General features: G+C 48.7%; 2 protein-coding genes across 5 annotated transcripts in view; one reads left to right on the top strand and one right to left on the bottom strand.

Annotated features, from left to right (window-relative positions):
- Positions 1 to 13153, top strand: part of WDR59 (WD repeat domain 59) — a 47760-nt gene extending 34607 nt beyond the window's left edge. For all 4 annotated transcript variants that reach the window (XM_083452848.1, XM_083452847.1, XM_083452846.1 and 1 more), the window contains 8 exons: positions 5774 to 5910; positions 7014 to 7095; positions 7435 to 7547; positions 8800 to 8938; positions 9037 to 9109; positions 9615 to 9738; positions 11208 to 11350; positions 11746 to 13153. In XM_083452848.1, the coding sequence (XP_083308974.1) occupies positions 5774 to 5910; positions 7014 to 7095; positions 7435 to 7547; positions 8800 to 8938; positions 9037 to 9109; positions 9615 to 9738; positions 11208 to 11350; positions 11746 to 11981 (1047 nt within the window). In that variant the 3' untranslated portion in view covers positions 11982 to 13153. The remainder of the gene's footprint in view (positions 1 to 5773; positions 5911 to 7013; positions 7096 to 7434; positions 7548 to 8799; positions 8939 to 9036; positions 9110 to 9614; positions 9739 to 11207; positions 11351 to 11745) is intronic.
- A 2546-nt stretch (positions 13154 to 15699) lies between these two features.
- On the bottom strand, positions 15700 to 20097 carry LOC310684108 (uncharacterized protein). Its single transcript, XM_083454568.1, has 3 exons — positions 19953 to 20097; positions 18866 to 19083; positions 15700 to 16160 (listed from the first exon to the last, which is right to left on the bottom strand). The coding sequence occupies exons 1-3, from the start codon at positions 19968 to 19970 to the stop codon at positions 16049 to 16051; spliced, it is 348 nt and encodes a 115-aa protein (XP_083310694.1). The 5' UTR covers positions 19971 to 20097; the 3' UTR covers positions 15700 to 16048.
- Positions 20098 to 20493: the final 396 nt, after the last annotated feature.

Below are 20493 nucleotides of genomic sequence, written 5' to 3'. Positions count from 1 at the left end.
GCACGAGATGCTAATAGAAGTCGGTGGTCCAAAGTAGTGCATCAAAAACTACTTACATGTGGCCTACAAGCACAGTATCTACTTAAAATGGGTCTCCCCAAGGCAAAAACCATTATTGATCAGCGCATGAAGGATATTGAGCAGCAGAATAATCCGGCCTCCTGGTCTCTGCTCCACATCTGCAAGACAAGGGTAATAACAATACTGACCTACCTTTCGGCGTGGTTGCAAGAATTCTCATATGCTTGCATACGTGAAGCCCTTTGAACCACCGACAGCATTAATAGCATTGAACCACCAATAGCATTAATAGGAATTGTTATGCTCGCTCTTCATTTCTATGATAATAATTTTGTGAAAGATTCATTGGAAATTCCTGGTGCAATCCATGTGGTGCAATCCATGTGGATTGCAATCCATGTGGCTGTTCAGATCTTTGGTCCTCTGAGGATGGGCCTTGGGTGCCCTCTAGATCCCTGCCCCTCCTTGGGAGAGCAAACTCTACAAAATAGGTGAGCTTCCCTAATTTACATAATTTCTACAGAGCATTTCATTCAGCTTTCCTGAGCCTGAAATATGCTTTCCCCCTGTGCAACAGTGGTTGGGGTGAAGAGCTGTAGGGTAAGTAAGTCTGAGGAGAGGGTGTTCTTTCCAGAACCCCCACCCCACCTCTCTATGAAGTCCTTCATCCAAGCCACCATTGCCATCATGTATGAGGAATGAGTTATCCTTTGGGGGGAAAAGCCACTAAGCCTCTTGCAGTAGTATCAGTACTGGAAGGAGTGGAACAATGTAATGCTGGAGCTATGATGTTGAAGAAGGAGATGGAATTCATGGAAGGAGGACTCTGTGTACAATTTGAAATAATCTGAGGGGGGAAAGTTGACAATGCCTCCTGCAATACTTTTGAAAAAAAGGATGGAAATACAGGAAGCGGGAAATCGTTTTTTTCCTAAATGACAAAGATGGAAGCCCATGGCCATAGGAAATGGAATTGGAAGATATGGATACATCTTTAGGGGCTGTGAATTAATGTCTACATAATTTGTTAGCAAGCCCTGATAATACTTACAAGTGTAGCATAAGGCTGAGTCAGCAGTTAGACTCGCCAGTAGACCCATCAAGTCAAAGCAAGTATTTCGCCTTCCCAAGTCTATGCTGCTAGTGCCATCCTTACCAGTACTCTAAGCAAGGTGGCAGCAGCTAAGTTGCAACCAACATTGGGGGGGTGACATCCCAGCAGGCCTCCTGTGGGGAGGGGGCTGAGTCCCATTCCAGCAGACATTGAGGTGGGGAGCTGTAGAGGCCTCAGCCCCATAGAGTTGGCAGGCCTGGGCAGCAAAGGCATTGAGGGACATATTTTTTAATAAATTATGAATATTGTCTTATTATATAAAGAATAAGGACTGAATGTCTTTTTAAAGTCTGGAGGTAAAGTTGTGAGATTGGACTAGAGGAAGATTAAGGCTTACTTATAATAACCGGACAAACTTTTGGAATTATTGGATGGGACGGAAAAGGAATGAACCTGCGGTGCCTGGATTTAATATCAGGAAAACATCAGCTAGCAGAGGGAGGAATAACTGGACATTACTCTGGATTGAACACTGGATTATTATGAGGAATTTTTGTTGACACAACTGAAAGATGGATAGTTTGAAGTCACACTTACACACACACGTACACTCTGTTATTATTCTTCTCTCTCTGTCAGCTTGCTTCTTTCTTTGTTTTGTTTCTGTTTTTATTGTATGCTGAAAAGTCTGAATAAAATTATATTTTTAAAAAAGGAATGGATCCCCCTACCAGTCTCTCCTTCCACATCAGGCAATGGGCTTTGGTGGTGGTAGCAGAGAGCTGGCAGGAGGAGAGTCTTTTCTTGCCCAGGGCCAGTTCAACTGAGACTGTCTTGTGCTCTGGCGGATGGTGGTAGAGATAAGCACCTGCAGGGGCTACCGTTTCATATCAGCCCCGGGGTGGGGGGCATTAAGGGAAGCAGTGTGGTATCCCACCCCCTTCCCCAAACACACATTGCATGCATCCAGAGCACATTCATAGTACAAGGTTAGCATGATTCAAGTGATAGTAGTGCCTCTTTGAGGTCTATATCTTCATCTGCACCAGTGATGGGGAGCCTTTGGCCCTCTAGATGTTGTTGCACTCCAGTTCCCATCAGCTCCAGCCAGCATGGTCAGTGGCTGGGAATGGTGGAAATTGTAGTTCAGCAACATAGGTCCATAGATTCCCTGGCTCTGACCTATGTGTCTGAAACTTGAGATGCAGCCTTAGATACCTGATGTAGTATAGTCTACTTCACCACTTAATTCTTGCTGAATGTGTGGACTTAGGCCTAAGCCTGCAGACCTGAATAAGTAGCTCCAAGTTCCAGCTCTGCCATGGAGCAAAATGTTGTGCCAGGTGGCAATTTGTGCACCTTATTTTTAAGAAGTGATGAGAATTACTAATTGGTGATGCTGCTAAGTTATTTGCATGGCAATGGTTGAGTCATAAAGCTCCATTGCATTGTGTTGAGGAAGAAGAAAACAAAAAAACATTGTGTGCATGCGTGCGCACACACAACTTCTAAGCAGCAGATCAGGGCAAATGATATCTGTATTCCTAGTAGCCAGAATGCGATAACCAACCAGCCACCCTGATTGATTGCTGTGTCTTGTGTCTCTTGTTTACTGACTGTAGGTGATCAGGGCTTTGCTTTGGATACTGGCACGGAGAAAGCAGAGTATTGTGGGACCTCAGTCTCTTTAACTGACTCTGCCCTCCCTTCGCAGACCAGTTTGATTTAGGGGTGAGCTAACATTATTTGACATAATATGGGTGCAGTGCAGATTCTTAGTGAAAAGTTGCTTTTGAATTCTTGACCCCTTGACATATCAGCTGAGGCTTCATCCATCTAATGTGCTGCTAAAGGGAAGTGCTAAAGGGTGGAAGGATTTCATAGCCCCACACCCTGCTGATTGTGCAAATACCCCAGCGGTTGCTACAAAGTGGTTGGTGGCTTATTCTTGGGCTTGCTTCATGTCTATATATCCATAACCAGTTGCCATGGCTCCTCTCTTCCTTCCCGTGTGCTGGTGCAGACCATCAGCTCGTTGTGAGCTCGTTGAGTGCAGTTGCCGCTTCCATCCCCATCCCATGACATCCCTCTTCCTGATGCTTAGAAGTTGAGGAGGTTGCTTGGCCTTTTCATTCCCTCTGTGGCTCTTTTGCTCTATCAAGTCACTGAGTGTGTATCTGGCCAAGCCTTTGCCAAGCCGGCGCCCTCCAGGTGTTTTGAACTGCAACTCCCATCAGTATGTTGCTCAGGGCTGAAGGGAGTTGCAGTCCAAAACACCTGGAGGGCTTGGCAAATGCTGATCTGGATTCCATTTGATTGCATTGCAGTTCATAATGAAGTTGGAGGTGTAAGCAACCTGTCCTTGTGTCTCAGGGCAGCTGGTTACAGCAGAGTAGCCTCCAAGCAATGTTGAAAACAGGGTGCTCTGTGGGGATGGGGTACCAGTGTTACATCACCAGTAACAGCTAAGCCAGACCAGGACACTTGCAGCTGATGTGGTTAGTCATTAGCATGTAGTTCAAGAAAGTTCTGAAAGTCACATCTAGTTTGACCCTCATATTAAGCATACATTTTTCCTCTCCCTTATGTCTGTGGAGACGTATTTGAAATCGTGCCCTGTGGAATCTCTGACACCCAAGTGCAAGAGAAGGGGACAGGCAGACTTCAGAATAAAATGACTGAAAACAACCAGTCTTTATGTGTGAAATTTGCCTAGTTTGGAATAAGTTGCAGAACCCTGCTTTTCTTTCTCTCTTTAGTATAGAGTACACACAAGCCATTGTGTTTGCTTCTGCCTGAGCAAAGTTGCCTGGGGGACTCCCTGTTCAGCATGATCTCCAAGTCTCTCATTCCCAGTTTGTACTAATCCTCGATTTTTGTCTCCAAAGTGAATGTGTGGAATTGCAGGCTGTATAGTCTGTATGAGAAAGAACTCTTGCCCCCCACGAGGCACCAGTATGACTTTGCTTGACTTTCCCCCTCTGAGATCATAGAGCCCCCTGGGCCTCTGGCCGCTCAGGGTGGGAAGCTTCCTCTGCAGATGTGTCGCTGTGCCAGTGCAGAGTTTGTCTCTTGAGTGTTCACTTTCTCAGGGTTTGCTTTCTCAGGGTTGTGGTCTCTCCTTCAGGCTTCAAATCCCAGATGTTCTTCTAACTCACAGCTTTTTAAATAGCTGGCGAGAGGTGCATGAACCATAACTGGCTTTCTGCATTCCTCTGTGCACCCACCCACCTCCCTCCCTGCACATTTCCCCCCTATAAATTCTGTTTTGCTCTGACAAACAGCTTTGGATGTTAATGATTCATGCAAATAGGGGAACTTCAAGGGAATTGTGCTTTTGTGTATTTGCACGTATTATTGCATCTGCAACAGGGACTTGCACGGGGGGAGGGGTGGGAGGCAGGAATTCCCTCTATTAGGTAGAGGTCATGTGTCGTTTTATTCTGTGAGAGATGCACCAAGTCACCACCTTGGACGTTAATGGCTTGATCACATGCAGTAAGCACAGCTTGATCAGTGTTGCCTGGACCTTTTCAGCCAAAGTCCCTCCGAGAATGAACTTGGATTGGGAATGGGATCCATGGATACCCCTATAAGGCATTTATTGATAACATCTTGCAGATTAGCTACCAGCTGCTTTAGCATCATTGACACATATAAACTGGTGTACATGAGACTCGGAGACCCAGAGAAGCCTCCAGCTCTTGTGGATGCAGTGAAAGCCCAATGACCTGCATGGCTGCTGGCACCTCATGGCTTCCATCTTTCCCGACTCTGCATGTGTCTCCCTTCCCCTTCACCCACTAAGAACTAAATGGGAAAACGTGGCCAAAGGAATGAGTGAAACCGTGGACTTGAGACAGTCTTTGTGGCTGTAAGCACAGGGCACGGCTAGTTTGCTTGCAGCCCATGCTCTTGTTTTGAAAGTGAACGTTGCCTGTCCTCCTGGTACAGCGTTTCCTGCTGTGTGGCCTCTGCCAGGCTCATTCCCTCCAGCTCTCATGAAGCTCAGCTGTGTTGGGAGCTGTATTTCTGAAGGGCACCAGATTGGCAGAGGCTGCTTTCGTGCCAGGCTGGCCATGCATCAGCACACCCTGCCTGCTCATGTGGCCACAACCACTTGGATTCTAGGAAGGTCTCCTTTTCCCAAATCTTTCTTGCTTATACAAATCTTTCTCCATATGCTCCATATGCCACATGGAACATACCTTCTACAGTCAGATTGGTGGCTGGGACTATGTCTTTTCCACCAAGGTTATACAAGGATTAGCTTGTTACTTCTGTGGTAGAGCATCTGCTTTGCCTGCAAAAGGTCCCAGATTCAATCCCTAGCATCTCCTGGTAGGGCTGGAGGAGTTCTCTGTCTGAAACCCAGGAGAGCTTCTGCCCAGTCACATTAGCCAGATCAATGAAGAGCCTGACTCTCCATAAGGCAGCTTCCTGCTTTAGCTGCCTCTTCTCTAGGCTTTGCCCACTGAACTCGACAGACCTTCCTTCCTTCTGTTCTTGCTGCTGTCTTGACTGCCTTTTATCGAGTCTCCCTGTGTATTAGCTGCTCCTGTTTGCTTGGTTGGTCCTAAGGCAGAGCTTCCAGGGCTGTGGGCTGAATATTCTCCTTCCAAAGCTTCCCTGCCTGCTCTCAGTCTGCAGTCTTTCTCCCTCATCACTGCTTTTAAAATGCTGCTCTGTCTACTGCAGAAATCCAGGAGATGGAAGAGCAGCAAGCGAGAGGGGACAGATGCTGCCAACCGGCCCATCAAAGCTGCCGGGAAAGTGATCATTCAGGATGTCTCTTGCCTGCTTCCTGTCCACAAATTACTAGGGGAGATGTACATGTGAGTACCTGGGCCACATGTGCAAGAAACTCTGTGTGGCAACTCAGTCTTGGGTACTGTTCTGGGGGACAGGCTAAGAACTCAGCCTGTGATCCTATTCTGCACTTTCTGTTGCAGGCCTTCACCCTATCAGGGCAGAAAGTCTGTCCCTGGGCCACCTATAATCCTGAATCCCTTCCTCCACCCCTAACCCCCCCCCCCCGCATTTTGCGGGCATGCAAATAGCCACTTGCCTGGTTGTCTGTGGTGAGCTAGGTTGCCCCCAGCTGACCAGGCAAATCCACATTCTCTCTTTTAGCCTTAAAGAGCTCCTGGCTGCGATTCAGGCTGTTGGGCCTTCTCTTCCTGGAAGGGGGAAAGCAGGAACCCTGAACCCACTTCCAGAGCTCAGTCTTTCATTCAAGGAATGCTGTGTTCTGGAGACAGTGCACTGGAGTTCACTCCTTCCAGCTGTCCAGCTATACTACTGTATAGCTCGGGATGGGGTGGGGAGGGGAGAGGCAGCCTTGTCTGCAGCTTCTGGCTTTTCCTTCTCTGTCACTCTGCAGAGAGATCTTAGAGCCTACTGACTGCTTTGCACCCTGCTGTGTTTCCAAGCTGGGAAATGGCAACAGAGGGCTGAGGTGCCCTGAGTGCTGTGTCTCCACCTGTCCTAGGCAGAAAAGAAGGGAGATTCAGTAACTAGCCACTGCCCAAGTTGTCTGCCAACAGTCATCCCCCCACCCCAATGGTCTCAACAGAAGAGGAAGGGAAGCTGCAGAGCTGGCCTCCAGTGTTTGTGTCTGCTGGGAACCTGTCTTTGATTTGTTAAAATGCCTCTTGCTTGCTGGGTGGTGGGCTTCAGAAGCCTCTGTCTTTTGCATGGCTGGAATATAGACTACAGCACACAGATAAAAGCTCCACCCATTGCTCTGCCCATCTTTGTCTCTGGCCTTACCCACCACTAGCTTTCAATTCCAGTAAGATTGCCTGTGAGGGAATGCAATTCTCTGACTGAAAAGGGTTCCCCACTCCTGCTTTACATGAAATATGGAGAATCAGACCAAGCCTTTGAGAGTGATGTCTCCCCCACTTGTGCATCACCTGCTATTCTTGTCCTTCAGACTGAACGTGACTGACATCCAGGAGACCTGTCAGAAGAACGCTGCCTCTGCCCTGACTGTGGGACGCAAGGATCTCTTGCAGGTACTTTTGCTAGCCCAGCGAGGCATCTCCCATCGCTTCGCAATATTGTCTGGGGAGCATCTTGACTTAGGGAGCAACAGAGAGTGGGCCAATGGTCCAGCCTGAGCTTTTTACTCTCTTCTTTGTTGCTCAGCTACTTGTCTTCTTCTTTCCCCCATCCCTGTTCTAGTGGCCCCCTCTCTTCCATAGGTGGAATTACACCATCCATGCAACATGGAGCTATGGATTTCAGCAGACAACCTTCAACCTCTTCCCTACAGTGTTACTGCTTGCTTTGTGGGCTGCACAGCATGGGCATCTATGTGTGTGGGTGCCCATCATCTGCTCCTTCTTTTCCAGGTCTGGTCACTGGCCACAGTAGCAACTGATCTCTGCCTTGGCCCAAACTCCGACCCAGACTTGGAGACCCCCTGGGCCCAGCATCCGTTCGGCCGCCAGCTCCTGGATTCTCTGTAAGCAGCTGGAATAAGAATTGGGGGGAGGGTGGGGAAGAGGCGAGGACCCAAAGGCTTAAACAAAACAGTGCCTTTTATTTTCTTCCTATTTTTTTCCTGGGAGCCTCTTGGGTGTTGAGTGGTTGGTCACCTATAGTAGTGGGTGTCAGCAGTTTCTGCACTCCCAGTTTGGGGGTCATTGAGGTCATCAGGAATCTCTGCTTTGGCTGCAGCTCCCTCAGCCCTACCTAACATGTGCTGTGGGCAGGTAATTCCACAAGTATTATGTTGTGGTGTAAACAAATCTTATCAGTCTGCCCTGAATACTTTTGCAATTGGTTTCGTTGGGTGTCTCTCGGTTCTCCTATTATGACAGAGGGAGGGAGAGAGAGTTATTTTGCTATGCCATGCAACACTTCATTATCCTCTCTCACAGCTGGGTTGGGAATCTGTTGTCTGCCAGATGCAGGGAGACTCCAGTTCCCATCACCCGTGATCATTGGCCATGCTGGCTGGGGCTGATGGGAGTTGTAGTGCAACCACTTTGGGAGGGCCACATGTTCCCAATCCCTTCATCTGTGGTATCCCTTGTCAGTCATATTTTGTTCTCAATTAAAAATACACACTCACAAAAAATTACTTCGCTTTTTTTTATTGCTTGAAGCACCAGTGTGTTCCTTTTCAAATTGTAGATCATCCAGGATCTCATTGGATGGTGCTTATCTTCCCCAAGGCTCCCCAGCCCATCTTCTTTTGCAAATATGGTGACCTATAAAACCATAGAGACTTGAGGAAAAAAAGGTGTGTCTCTCAGCCAGGCAGTGTTTGTGGGGGTTTTGATCTTTGTTTTAGTCCAAGCTTTGTATACTTTGCAAAGTGAATCTGAAATCAGGCACAAAAATTCAGCATCCTGGTTCTCTCACCTTTTCCTTTGCAAATGAAAGCAAAAACAAGTGAAGACCCCTTTTTTTGCTACAAAGAAAAACCCAAGAAACATTGGGAAGTATGAAGAATGTGAAATCCCCAAACCTGCTGGTGGTAATGCTAAACAGGAATTCTGCTTTGGAGCACTTGTTTGCCTCCTCTTTGGTTTTGTTGAGGGCAAAGCAAATAATGGTTTATATCTACATGATATTTCCTCTAAGACATTGGGTTGCCAAATCTGAATTATTTTTTCTTTGGGGGCAGGTGGCCCCCATCTCTGCTTTGAGCCTTGTGTGTGTGAGTGGCCTTTGGTCTACCCAGTCTTTTCTTTTCCTCCCCTTCCTAGGGTGGCCCACTATTGCCGGCTCCATGATGTGCAGACTCTGGCCATGCTGTGCAGCGTCTTTGAAGCCCAGTCCAGGCCACAGGGAGCCCTGATTCCTGTGGGATTCTTTCCTCAACGCTCCTCCAGCCACAGCCGATATGTACGGGTAGACTCTGCCTCTGACTGCTTTCCCCAAAAGGACCAGTCAAGGTCGGTTCTTCCGGTGATGCAACTTCCCTCTTGTCTCTCTCCCAACAGCCCAGCTTTACCTCCTCTGGCTCCTGTTCCAGCATGTCAGACCCTGGACTCAGCACCAGCAGCTGGAACATAGGTGGGTGCACTGCTGTCAGTTCTGAAATATCCAGTAGGAAGAGATTTTGGCATCTTGGAAGATCACCTCCCAGCCCTCTTTGTTCAGATAATTAAAAGAAAGCTTAAGCTTTCATATCTGGGTCTTTTCCTTTGTACTTTGGGGACTTAATAATTGTGAGCCACTTTGAGAACCCAGATTGCATTACAAATGGGATTTTAAAATCAAAAATAAATTTGGCTGGTCGCTTTGCACTTGGCAAATCTGCTTGCAAAAGGGCAATTGAACACAATTGTGCAAAGCACTTTCCATTGACTACCCAAGCCCAGTTCTTGGGCGACTTGGCCTTAATTCACAATGAGAGGCAGTGACCGGCCCAAAGTGACCTAGTGAGCTTCTTGGCTGCATGGGGATTGAACCCTGGTCTCCTAGGTCCTAGTCCAAAACTCCCATCTCCACCAGCACAGCCCTATGTGAGCTGCCACCATCTTGTAAGGTCTTCTATCCACCCTTTGACCACCTGCAGCCAGCAAAGAATTGGACCACATACCAGCCTGGGGTGAGTCTTCACCTGACGACTTCCGCTTTGGGAACTTAGCATTCGCAGACCACCGGGATCGGGAGAAGGATCAGCATGACAAGAACAAAAGGTACAGAAGGGTGATCAAGCGTGGGAGGGAGGGTGGCAGAAAGCTTTCTGGTGTCCTTGGTTGAAAGTTCACAAGGGAGGTGAACTGAGCTTCAAATCAACTGCATTCCCATTGGCTCTGCATTCCCAGTTTTTTGAGCGTTTCCTGTTCCCTCCTAGAGTGCAGTTAGGCTGAGGCAGGGGTGAGAAGTGGGGAACCTTTGCAACTCCAGGCTAGCTCTTGGTTTAACTGGGGAGTGCAGCTGAGCCAGCAGGTCGTTTTGGTCTGCCAGGGAGCTGGAATATCAACACACACAGTTATTTTTGAGGTCCTCATGTTTTCATTTCTTTTTAAATCTTCCATGCCAATCTCCCACCAACAATATTATTCAAGTTTTAAGTTATCCTTCCTCAAGCTGCAACCCAGCCAGCACTTGGAGAGCATGAACTTGGGCATGGGTGTATCCATGATTGGTTTTTTTTGGGGGGGACAGGCTTCTGTTAGGGAAGCAGAACCTCAGATTTCGATTGATTTTGATTGAGTGTGGGAGGGGGCAGCTGCCTCCCTGGCTCCCCCTGGCTACGCCCATGAGCTTGGGAAAGGCTGTTTTAAATGCTGAGATGTTTGTGCACAGTTTTCTCTTTGGAGGGATCTTGCCAAACCTGAGGAGGAAAAGCCCTGGTGCTCTCCTCCTTCACACTGATACAGCTGGTGGCCAGCACTGTGCTCCTTGAATGCTGTGTCTATTACATTATTCAGCTCTACAATTTTATATTTCTGCACACTATTGCCAAGATAAAAGTTACTCTCTACTTTACACAAACATGCGTGCTCAATCATTCTCCTCTGCCTCTTCCTCCCAACTTTAGAAAGTTTTATTCTTTGTGAGCCACTTTTCTTAACTGTTTGACCTACAGAGGCACATACAGTAGAACCTCAGCTTTCGAGCGTCTCGGAAGCCGAACAATTCAGAACCAGAACGCCGAAAACCCAGAAGTAATTGCTTCCGTTTTTTAACGTGCCTCAGAAGTTGAACGGTTTCCAAGGCGTGTTTCCCCATTTTTTCAATTGATTTTGCCAACCACCCTTTGATCCTTGGTTTTTGAAAGTTTTGGAAGTTGAACGGTCTTCTGGAATGGATTATGATAGAAAACCTAGGTTCCACTGTACTATGATAATACTGCATACTACAAACATACAAAACTGAGAAGAATAAAAAGCAGCAGCATGAAGCAAAGCCCATCTAGGTAACTTGGAACGTACAGAAAAACCTACATAAACACAAAACAAAATCAGATAGGTCCCTGCCCCTAAGAGCACACAATCTGAATTTTATTTGGAGGGCGGGGACAAAGGGAAGAGAGGTGCAGAGGTGGTACCATGCAGTGACTGTGAGTAAATGCCAGCCTTTGCTAGCCTGGGACAAAGGCGCTCAGGTGCCCTTTGACTTCATTGTATGTGGAGATGAGGACTCTGTGATCTTTCTCCAGGCTTCTGGACCCAGCCAACACCCAGCAGTTTGATGACTTTAAGAAGTGCTACGGAGAAATCCTTTACCGCTGGGGCCTGCGAGAGAAGCGGGCGGAAGTTCTCAAGTTTGTCTCTTGCCCCCCTGACCCGCACAAGGGGATTGGTGAGTGGAAACCTCATTGGAGGAACTATAGAACTCAGTGGAAAAGTAGATGCTGTGCGTGCAAGAAGGTCCCACAGAAATTGTCCTTGGACTGGGTAGCCTCTCTTTCCTCTCTCCCCGCTACAAAATTGAACCATGGGAGCAGAGAGTCTTTCTACTTTGGTTAATGTGATATTTGCCAGAGGGGGGCTTTTTAGCTTCTTCTGTTGAGATGCCCTCTGGCAGAATGAAAAGAAGGCAAAACCAAAGAGCCCACGGTGGTGGTGTTAGCAACATGCTGGCTTCCAGATCCTAGCTTTCTGATTTGCCAGCCTTTTCCCTGCAGGTGCAGCCTTGCTTGCAAGAGCCCCTCCAATAACTTCTCCACCACTTCTCCTTTCTTTCTCTCCTTGCAGAGTTTGGAGTCTACTGCAGCCACTGCCGCAGCGAAGTGCGTGGCGTTCAGTGTGCCCTCTGCAAGGGCTTTGCGTTCCAGTGTGCCATCTGCCACGTGGCAGTCCGAGGCTCTTCCAACTTCTGCCTGACTTGCGGGCATGGAGGACACACCAGCCACATGATGGAGTGGTTCCGCACTCAGGAAGTGTGTCCCACAGGCTGTGGGTGCCACTGCTTGCTGGAGAGCACTTTCTGACCAAGTATCGTTGGAGCCTGAATTTGTCCACCTGCGGTCTCTGTTGGGCCACTCTTGGGAAGCAGAGAGGCTGTTGTCTTCCCATGTTGCTTTCAGGAGGGGTGGCCAGTTGTCTTAGTTGCTGATGGGTTGATGCAGCACTCTGCCAGCAGACGTTTGGGTGGGATGGCTTGTGGTCCATGAGCATCCCATAAGCTCCTGGAGGGCTTCCTGCTTCAGCAGAGTATCTTCCCTAAAGTGCAGGGGGAAAGTCTGTTATTTGCAAAAGACAATCATTGGAGAGGGATTACAGGCCTTGCAGTCAGTCTGGAGATGAGGAACAAATCAAATGCATTTGCTGGATACTTGAGAAATTTGCAGCACACCGGGAACTGTGTTGTGATCCGTTTCCCCTGAACTACCATTCCTTGCCCTCATGAAGCTCCCTGTACTACACAAACAGAAGTATCAAAGTTAGCAGAGAGAGAAAGAGCTTCGTATACATACAAGGGGGAAGATGCACAAACCTTGACAGGCTGGGTTGGCTGAAGAGTCCCTTGTGCACAGAATGCAGCATAATCATTTCTGTGAGCATCAAACAGAAAGCTCTCAACTGGATTTCTTCTCTCTCTCCATCTGAGAATTGGCCATGGCTTCATTTCCAGAGATGGGTGGCCTGTTTGATTCGCTCCCTTTCCCCTTCTTTTCGTTTTATAAAAGGCTGTTACTTCTGGGCCTACCTCAGTGACCTTTTTGCTTGGCTGCGCCTCTTGCACTCCTTGAGGACCTTCCACCCATTGCAGGTCGGGAGTCAATGGCCTGCCAATTCTGGTGGTGGATTCTGTAAGGCCAAGAGGGTCTAAGAACGGCTGCAAGGAGCAGCACCAGCCACCGACTTTGCAGTAGTGATTTCAGGACTCAAAGATCAGTATTTTTTCTTGCCAAAATGCATTCCGGCCCAAAGGGAAGGGCGAAGAAAGAGGCTCCCCTCTGGCCAGCAGGTGCCCAGATTCCTTGGCGGATGGAAATGGGAGCCTGAGTGGAGTTCTTCTGTCTGCTGTCTGGGGCTTTGACCGTCAGGCTAGCTGAGCCAACCTAGTGCATGGACACTGCCTACATGGTTCTTTTCCAGCCTTGTAGTTCAGGAAGTGTATTTGTGTATATTCTGTAATAAAATGAGAACATTTTATAAAGCTGTCTTGCTTTGTCATCACTGCTTGCAAATTGTCTTCTTGCACTCAGTTAGTGAACGCTCATATTTCTGCTTTGTGGTGGATTTCTCTGTGCTGCCTTTATTATTGAGCTGCCAAATGCATGGCATTGTACTAAAAAATTATTGTAAATTAGGCTGAGGAGGGAACTTGCCCATGGCAGGCCTGATGTTCTTGCTAGGTGCCTGTGACATCATCATGGCAGCTAAACCAAGATTGTGGAAGGCTTTTAGACAAGAACTAGTAACGGCCAGTTTCAATTTACAGGTGCTCTCTGCCTTTTACATTCCTATGCATGGCTCAATTCACACAAAACATGAAGCCAAACCACCACTTAGCATGAGCACATGAGCCTGCCAGCTCCTTTGCTCCTCCAGTCCCGCTGTAAGCTAAGCCACAGTTTGGCTTTCTTCGTCATTTGAACCTGAGCTTGTGGTTTTGTCTCCAGACAAACTAAGCAAGGTTTGTTCCTAGGTTTACAGGTCATGGTTTGTCTAGCAGGGGTCCTCAAACTTTTTCAGCAGGGGGCCAGTCCACTGTCCCTCAGACCTTGTGGGGGGGCCGGAAAATATTTTTTTTGGGGAAAATGAACAAATTCCTATGCCCCACAAATAACCCAGAGATGCATTTTAAATAAACATTCTACTCATGTTAAAACACACTGATTCCCAGACCGTCTATGGGCCGGATTGAGAAGGTGATTGGGCCGCATCCGGCCCCCAGGCCTTAGTTTGCCTACCCATGGTCTAGAAAAGACAAATCATGATGCCTGTTTTCAGATTACATGCAAAGCCAAAGCAGCTTACAGCAGCAGGACCAGAGGAGGAGCAAAGGCCATATGATCCTGTGTTTGTGTGTGAAGCTGTGGTTTGGCTTTGAGTAATTTGCAGACTGCATCTGTGCATGTCCGTTGCTGCTCCCAAATTGACAAGTTACTATTTGTGTGTGTGGAAAAGTATATTTCCTGTGACTTGGCATCACCTCAGGCGGGAGCCTAAAAATGGGTTCCATATAGAAACCCAGAGTTTGGTGTTAGTATTTTTAACCTCATTTGTATTATTTGTGCGGCTCAGTCTTCTCCTGGGCTGAGCTGTTGCAGTGTGTCCCTCTCCCCCTCCTCCCTTAAGTGCTGACTTTATTTTGGCTGTAGGGCTCTCTCTTGGCTGTCCGTGGTACCAGATACTGAACCTCACAGGACATTCTGTGGAGGCATTTGTGCTGCCTGTGCTGGGCCTCATGTTTCCAGGCCTTATCCAAAGGGACAGTGTGTCACTGCCTTGCCCTCTTTTTGGACAAGACCCAGAAGAGTGTATTGCACGTCTCTCACACTTCTTTGAAACCCCCAACACAACTCAGAGAGGAGCAGGGATCCCTGTACCTTCTCCGTGTGCTACTGGGCTTTGCATCAAATGTCAGCTGTTCCTGTCATCACCAGGTGGCGGCAGCAAAAAAGAAACGCTTGCTCCCCATTTGCTGCTGGTCTGGATCTCCGTCACACTTGTCGTTCCAAGGGAGGGAGTATTGTTGATACTTTCTATGTGTCTGGAGAAGATGAGATTGCAGATCTGGCTGCTCTGCTCCAAGGATGGCACACACTTCAAAAAAACAAATCTTTGCTTTCCACAGGTTTTTCACACTGGCCAAGAGGCAGGAATGCCAGGGTGCTCCAGTAAGCAGGCAACTGGAGATGCCATGGGGATTTGGGTTATGTGCCTTGCTGGTCTCCATGTATCTAACAGTCTGGAAAAGGGGTTGAGCTGAAGGGATCTCTCTGCAGTGTGCATCTGTGAGTGCTCGTGTCAGAGGCATCAACAGGTGCTTTGACAAGGCTGATGAGTAAGGCTGATGCTCAGGGGTGATTGATGTGGAGCTGGCTGAGTGAGAGCATCAGGTAGGATAGTTGATATTGATTCCTGCGTTGCAGGATGGCCCTTTGGGTCCCTTCCAAGTCCACAGTTTGATGATTCTATGACCTAGAATCTCTAAACAAGCAATGGAATTTGGCTTGATTGTGATTCTGGATTCTTCAGCCTCTGCACCCAGGACTCACATGTCCCCCTCCCCACAATCTGAGCTGTAGTAACTCAGATATTGGTTTGTACCCCCTGGGGCTGATGGGACTTGTAGTCCAAAACACCCAGAGGGCAGCAGGTTGGTGAAGGCTGGCCTTGCATAACTAAGTCTGCACGACACTCCCACCTATATTGCCAACTGAAGACTATTCTCCCCACCACCACCAGAACGCATCCCCACCCTCTTTGTATTGGGGAACCAGAAAACGTGCCTTATATTTTGCTATGTCTTAGCTGATCTTGCTATAAGGTGTCACACCAATCTGCCTGACTGGGAGAGTCACAGTTTTATGACATTGGGGAAAACATGATTAGGTGTTTGAGATTGAGGATAGATGGGCAGGACCCGTCACCCCTTCCTGCCCTCCCAAACATGCATCACCCATCGTGGCTCCTGGCACAGAACAACACATTCACTCAGAGCAGCCGTTAGAGACTCAACCTTTATTTCCTGCATCTGCACGGGTAAATTTATTTACTCCATTTCTTTCATTCTAAATGGGAAATGCTTGAGGGGGGGGGGGTTAACCTTCCTTTTCTTGCTGGCTGCAGCAGTAGCTGCACGTTCTTCTTGCTGAACACTATGGCCCTCTTGCCCACACTACAAACAAGGCAGGGTGTGTGGGGTCTGCATTGCAGGGTCACAGCCAGGGTCTTGCAGGTGCCACAGGACTTCCTGTTTGTTTGCTGTCCTGAATGTAACCTCACCAATATTATTGGGGGGGGGGAGTGGAAGAAGGTAACGCAAGCAGAAGGATGTCGAGGTCATTCTCTTGCAGGTCGGCCTCTGGGCTGTCTTGGTTCTTCACCCGACACAAGGTGGACCAGAATTGCGTCTTGAATGGAAGCAGGACAGGCAGTGCTGGTCCGAAGTCCGGGACTGCTGTGATTCCATGGAAGAGCTGCTTGAACGGCTCCTGGAAGGGCAAGCAAGGCAGTTGGGTTGGAAGCCTGCAGGCACAGCTGGGCAAACTAGTGTAGGATTCCTGGGCATCAAGAGCATTAAGACATTGTCCTTTCCACCAGACACTTGATGCTATCTTTGGGAAAGGAGCCTTGGGTATGTAATGACCCCTAAGTGGTGGCCAGGTTTGCCTCTTTTTCTTACGGAAGCGCTGAGGAATTTGTAGCAGATGTTGCTGAACTCCAACTCCCATCAGCCTGGCCAGCAGTCGGGGATGATGGGAGTTGTTGTCCCACAATATCTGGAAGGCCACACGACCATTGCACCACCATCTTTCCCCCATTTTTCCAAGCTGCTTTGTAAGGAGTTCTCTTAAAAGGTGGAGGTATGCATCTCATCCAGTCAAGCCATCTAAGGCAGGGGCCATGTTGTGGGACCTCCGATCCCATCAGCTGCAACCAGTGTGGTCAGGGATGATGGCAGTTGTAGTCCAACAAAAACTTGGAAGGCCACCAATTCCCCATCTCTAGGCTGAGGCTTCTATTCCTTTACAGCAGCTGCACCATAGGCACAAGTCTAGCAATTGCCATATTTCTCATCATCATCACTCCATACTGGAATGAGCCAAATCACTTCAAAGAAGCAGGAGAGCTCCGCCATAAGAGACTGGCAGCTTCAGATGTGAGTGGATGCCTCTTATTTAATTTCTTGCAGCCAGTATTTCAACTTACTTGAAAAGCAGGGGAAACTGTAGGAGTGGGAGACCTGTTGTACCCATTGTTTTGTTGTTTAAAAAATAAAACAACCGCCTTTTCGCATAAAGGTGAACTCAAAGCAACAAGGACATGGGAGAGCAGGGTTCAATTCTCGCTTGGCCACAAAGCCCACTGGGTGCCCTCGGGGCAGTCACTGCCTCTCAACCTAACCTACCTCACAGTTTCTCCCCTATATACGTCAAAATATATACTTCAGTGTCCCCTATAATGGGCTCCCTGGCTGAACTTAATTCCAAACGCCACCTCTTTTTTTTTGCTGCTTTCTGTCTTCTGTGCTGTGAGATGTCTTCAGTCACTGCTATCAGGCTGGTTTCCTAAGCAGTTTTATGAAATGGCTCCATGCTAGGGCTGAAGCCTAGGCCTGCTGCAGATTTTTTCCTGGATCTGGGGGGCTGGACTAAACTGAATCAGAAAGTGCGCAGTTACAGCAGTCTGTTGGTGCCACCCAGCTCCACTTCCCCATTCAGATTCCAGGCCAAGGGCTGAATGAGGGCCAATAAGCTGAAGGTGTATGTTAACAAGATGGAAAACTGGACCACCCGGTGGTCCCCTCAAACAGAGCAGTGGGTCCCAAAGTGGGTGGTGCTACCCCTTGGGGTGGGGTGCTGGGATTACTTAGGAGGACCCTAAGAGGCAGGGGTGTGGTGGAGATGTACATTGATCATGGCATCAGGTTCATTAGTTTTGTCGACTTAATGAAACTTAAAACAGTTTTAATTTGATTTTGAATATGCAAGTAATTGTAGGTTATGCAAACTGCTATTCTGAACGAGGGTTTTCAAAGGGTAGGGTTGGGGCACGGAGGGTGAGTTTATGGAGCCAAGGGGCAGGGCCACCCAAAGGTTGTGGGAGTCACTGAGATAGAGGATACCTTCAAACAGAGGGCTATCATTCGTAAAGTGCAACACACAGCCACCCTAGGAAAAAATGTTTTCTCCCTCTCTGAGATTCTCAGCCCCCTTTCCCAGCTCTAGTGTAGCCACTTACTCAGGACAGATCTAGAACCAAGCAGTGGCGTAGTGTGGGTTGTCAGCACCCGGGGCAAGGCAAGTAATTTGCGCCCCCTAACCCGGGGCAAGGCAAGTAATTTGCGCCCCCCCCTAGCTGCACTGTCCCTCCCCCAGATAGTCCCTCGCTCTCTCTCCGCACCACACGCCTGGCACCCTCCCCTCCACAGTGGGCGGCGACCCGGCGGCTCGGATCGGATTCGCACAGCCAGCACTGCAGTGAGAGTGAGTGAGCCAGGTAGGGGCAGAGAGCTGCGAGTGCGAGCGCCCCCCCCCAAGATGTTGCACCCGGTTCGGCCAGCCCCCCCCTGCACCCCCATGCTACGCCACTGGAACTAAGATTGAACCTGGGTAGAACCTTTAAACAGCAGACTGCCTGAGATGCTGGAAGGCTGCTACCCGCCCCCCAGGCTATGAATGAATTAATTGGCCTTTTTCAGCTGCTCCCTTGTAAGGAGCGATGGAGAAAGAGTTTCATTTAGGAAGGCTGAGAGAAGGCATGGGACCATAGCTGCTCCAATGCCTGCTACCTCAAGGGTATGAGGTAGGGCAGTTCCAACCCAAGGGTCTTCCCAGTTTCCCTAGAATTACGCCATCTGACTTGGTGGCCTGTTCTCGATGGATTAATCAATTAGATTTATACACCTTTTTCTCCTAGGAGCTCAAGGGGGCATACATGGTTCTCTCCCCATTCAATCCCCCACAACAACCCTGTGGGGTGGGCAAGGCTGAGAAACAGTGACCAAACCCCTAAGGTCACCCAGTGAGCTTCACGACTGCGTGGGGATTCAAACCCTGGACTTCCAGGTCCTTGTCTGACACTCTTAACCATTGGATCACACTGGTATTTCAGCCAACAGAGATTTCCCAATGCCCCAGTTCCCTAACGGGCTCTGGCAGCCATCTTTGTTTCCCCTTTGCCCCGGTTTGCTCACCTCTGTGGTTCAGGCAGTTTTTTCCCCTTGGCGTCCCGGAGGTTCAGCTGCCTTAGGACACGGATCAGCTTGCTGATCTGCCGCAGAGTCATTTCTGGGGCCTGGCATGCCAGCCGCTGCCGCTGGCTGATCAGGCAAGGCGGGTTGGCAAAGAGGGAGAAGTAGCTGTTTCGGCCCAGGAGCTGCACCGCTTGCTTGTTCCCATAGCAGGAGGCGTACTGAGGGCGCAAGAAGGGGAGAAAGGCAAAGCAGGTTAGCGTCAGTCAAGAGGCTGCCCCAGAGCAGGTTCACCAAGTTGCACGTTTCACCGGATTAGGTAAGTCTAGCATATTTGGTGGTGGCTCTTTAGTCCGTAAATATAAGGTGTATATGTTTTAGCCAGAATCTCTTTGCAATCTTCTCTGCCGGCTCCTGTTGGTTAGCATCCTTTACTTTCAGTATTGCCGTACCATTTAAAGAACATCTTTAAAACATGCTGGACCAAGCCAATGGCCCCTCTGGTCCAGCATCCTGATCTCACAGCGGCCAACCAGATGCCTGTGGGAAATCTGCAAGAGCACAAGAGCCCTCTCCTACGTTTCCAGCAACTGGTATTCAGAAGCATTGCTGCCTCCAACTGTGGAGTCAGGGCATGGCTATCACGGCCAGCAGTCAATAGCCGCCTTCTCCATGAATTCATCTAATAATCTTTTAAAGCCATCTAGGTTGGTGGCCATCACTGCCTCCTGGGGGAGTGAGGGCCATAGTTTAGCTATGCACTGCAAAAATCTTAACTCCACCTTGTAAGAGATGCCTTCACATTGAGACACATTCCCACGGATGCCCTTCTCTCCATGTTTTATATAAAACATGCTGGTGATCAGTTGAGCTGTGATTCTTGTACTGCGAGGGTTTGGACTAGATGAGCCCTTCCAGCAGTACAATCCCGGGATTCTATGTACTAGCTGAGTTCTTGGATCCTGTTGCACCTTAGCAACATTTTAGATTATAAGCGCTAGCAACGCTTGGTGCAGATACCATTCTGGGGAGAAAGGTGGTCCACAAATGGAGTAAGTAAATCAATGGGCACAGCTGGATTGTTTCTTACCGGGACAAAAGTGGCCATATGTCTTCCGAAGCAGAAGAGGTGGTCCCAAGAGGTGTCTGTGAGGTTGATTAGCCGCTCAGTCCTTGAGAGACCCGTCACTCGCCAGCTTTATAGGGATGCACCAGTGCTGTGCCGGAAACCAAAGGATTCAGGCTGAGCTGTGCCTGCTGCCCACCCCTTTGCCCCGTTCCAGTGACCTCATCCCTGGTCAAGTTTCTCTAAGCAGTGCCTGTGCCTGCCTCTGCTGGCTCATCTTACCCAGAGGGCGGAGGCAGCCAAGAAAAGCAATCAATTAATTATTGGCCGCCATTGTGCTCTCACAAAGAGAGAGTTGGGCCTAGGAAGAGCGGCAGCAAGAAAGTAGGGCTTCTGCAAATAAGGGATGTGAGTTGGGCTTATGGCATTTATACTGCTGAGCCAAAATGAAAACAAGACAAAACACTCTGTGGCTCAGAGATCAAACATAGATAGCCACATTGGTCCATTAGCACAAAGCAACAACAGCAACACAAGGGCACCAGTACTTGTCTTTGTTCAGCCA

The sequence above is a fragment of the Podarcis tiliguerta genome, assembly GCF_965153285.1.
Source record: "Podarcis tiliguerta genome assembly, chromosome: 8".
Lineage (NCBI taxonomy): Eukaryota > Metazoa > Chordata > Lepidosauria > Squamata > Lacertidae > Podarcis > Podarcis tiliguerta.
Note: the sequence above shows the minus strand (reverse complement) of the source record. Positions and strands in the feature narration are given on the sequence as shown.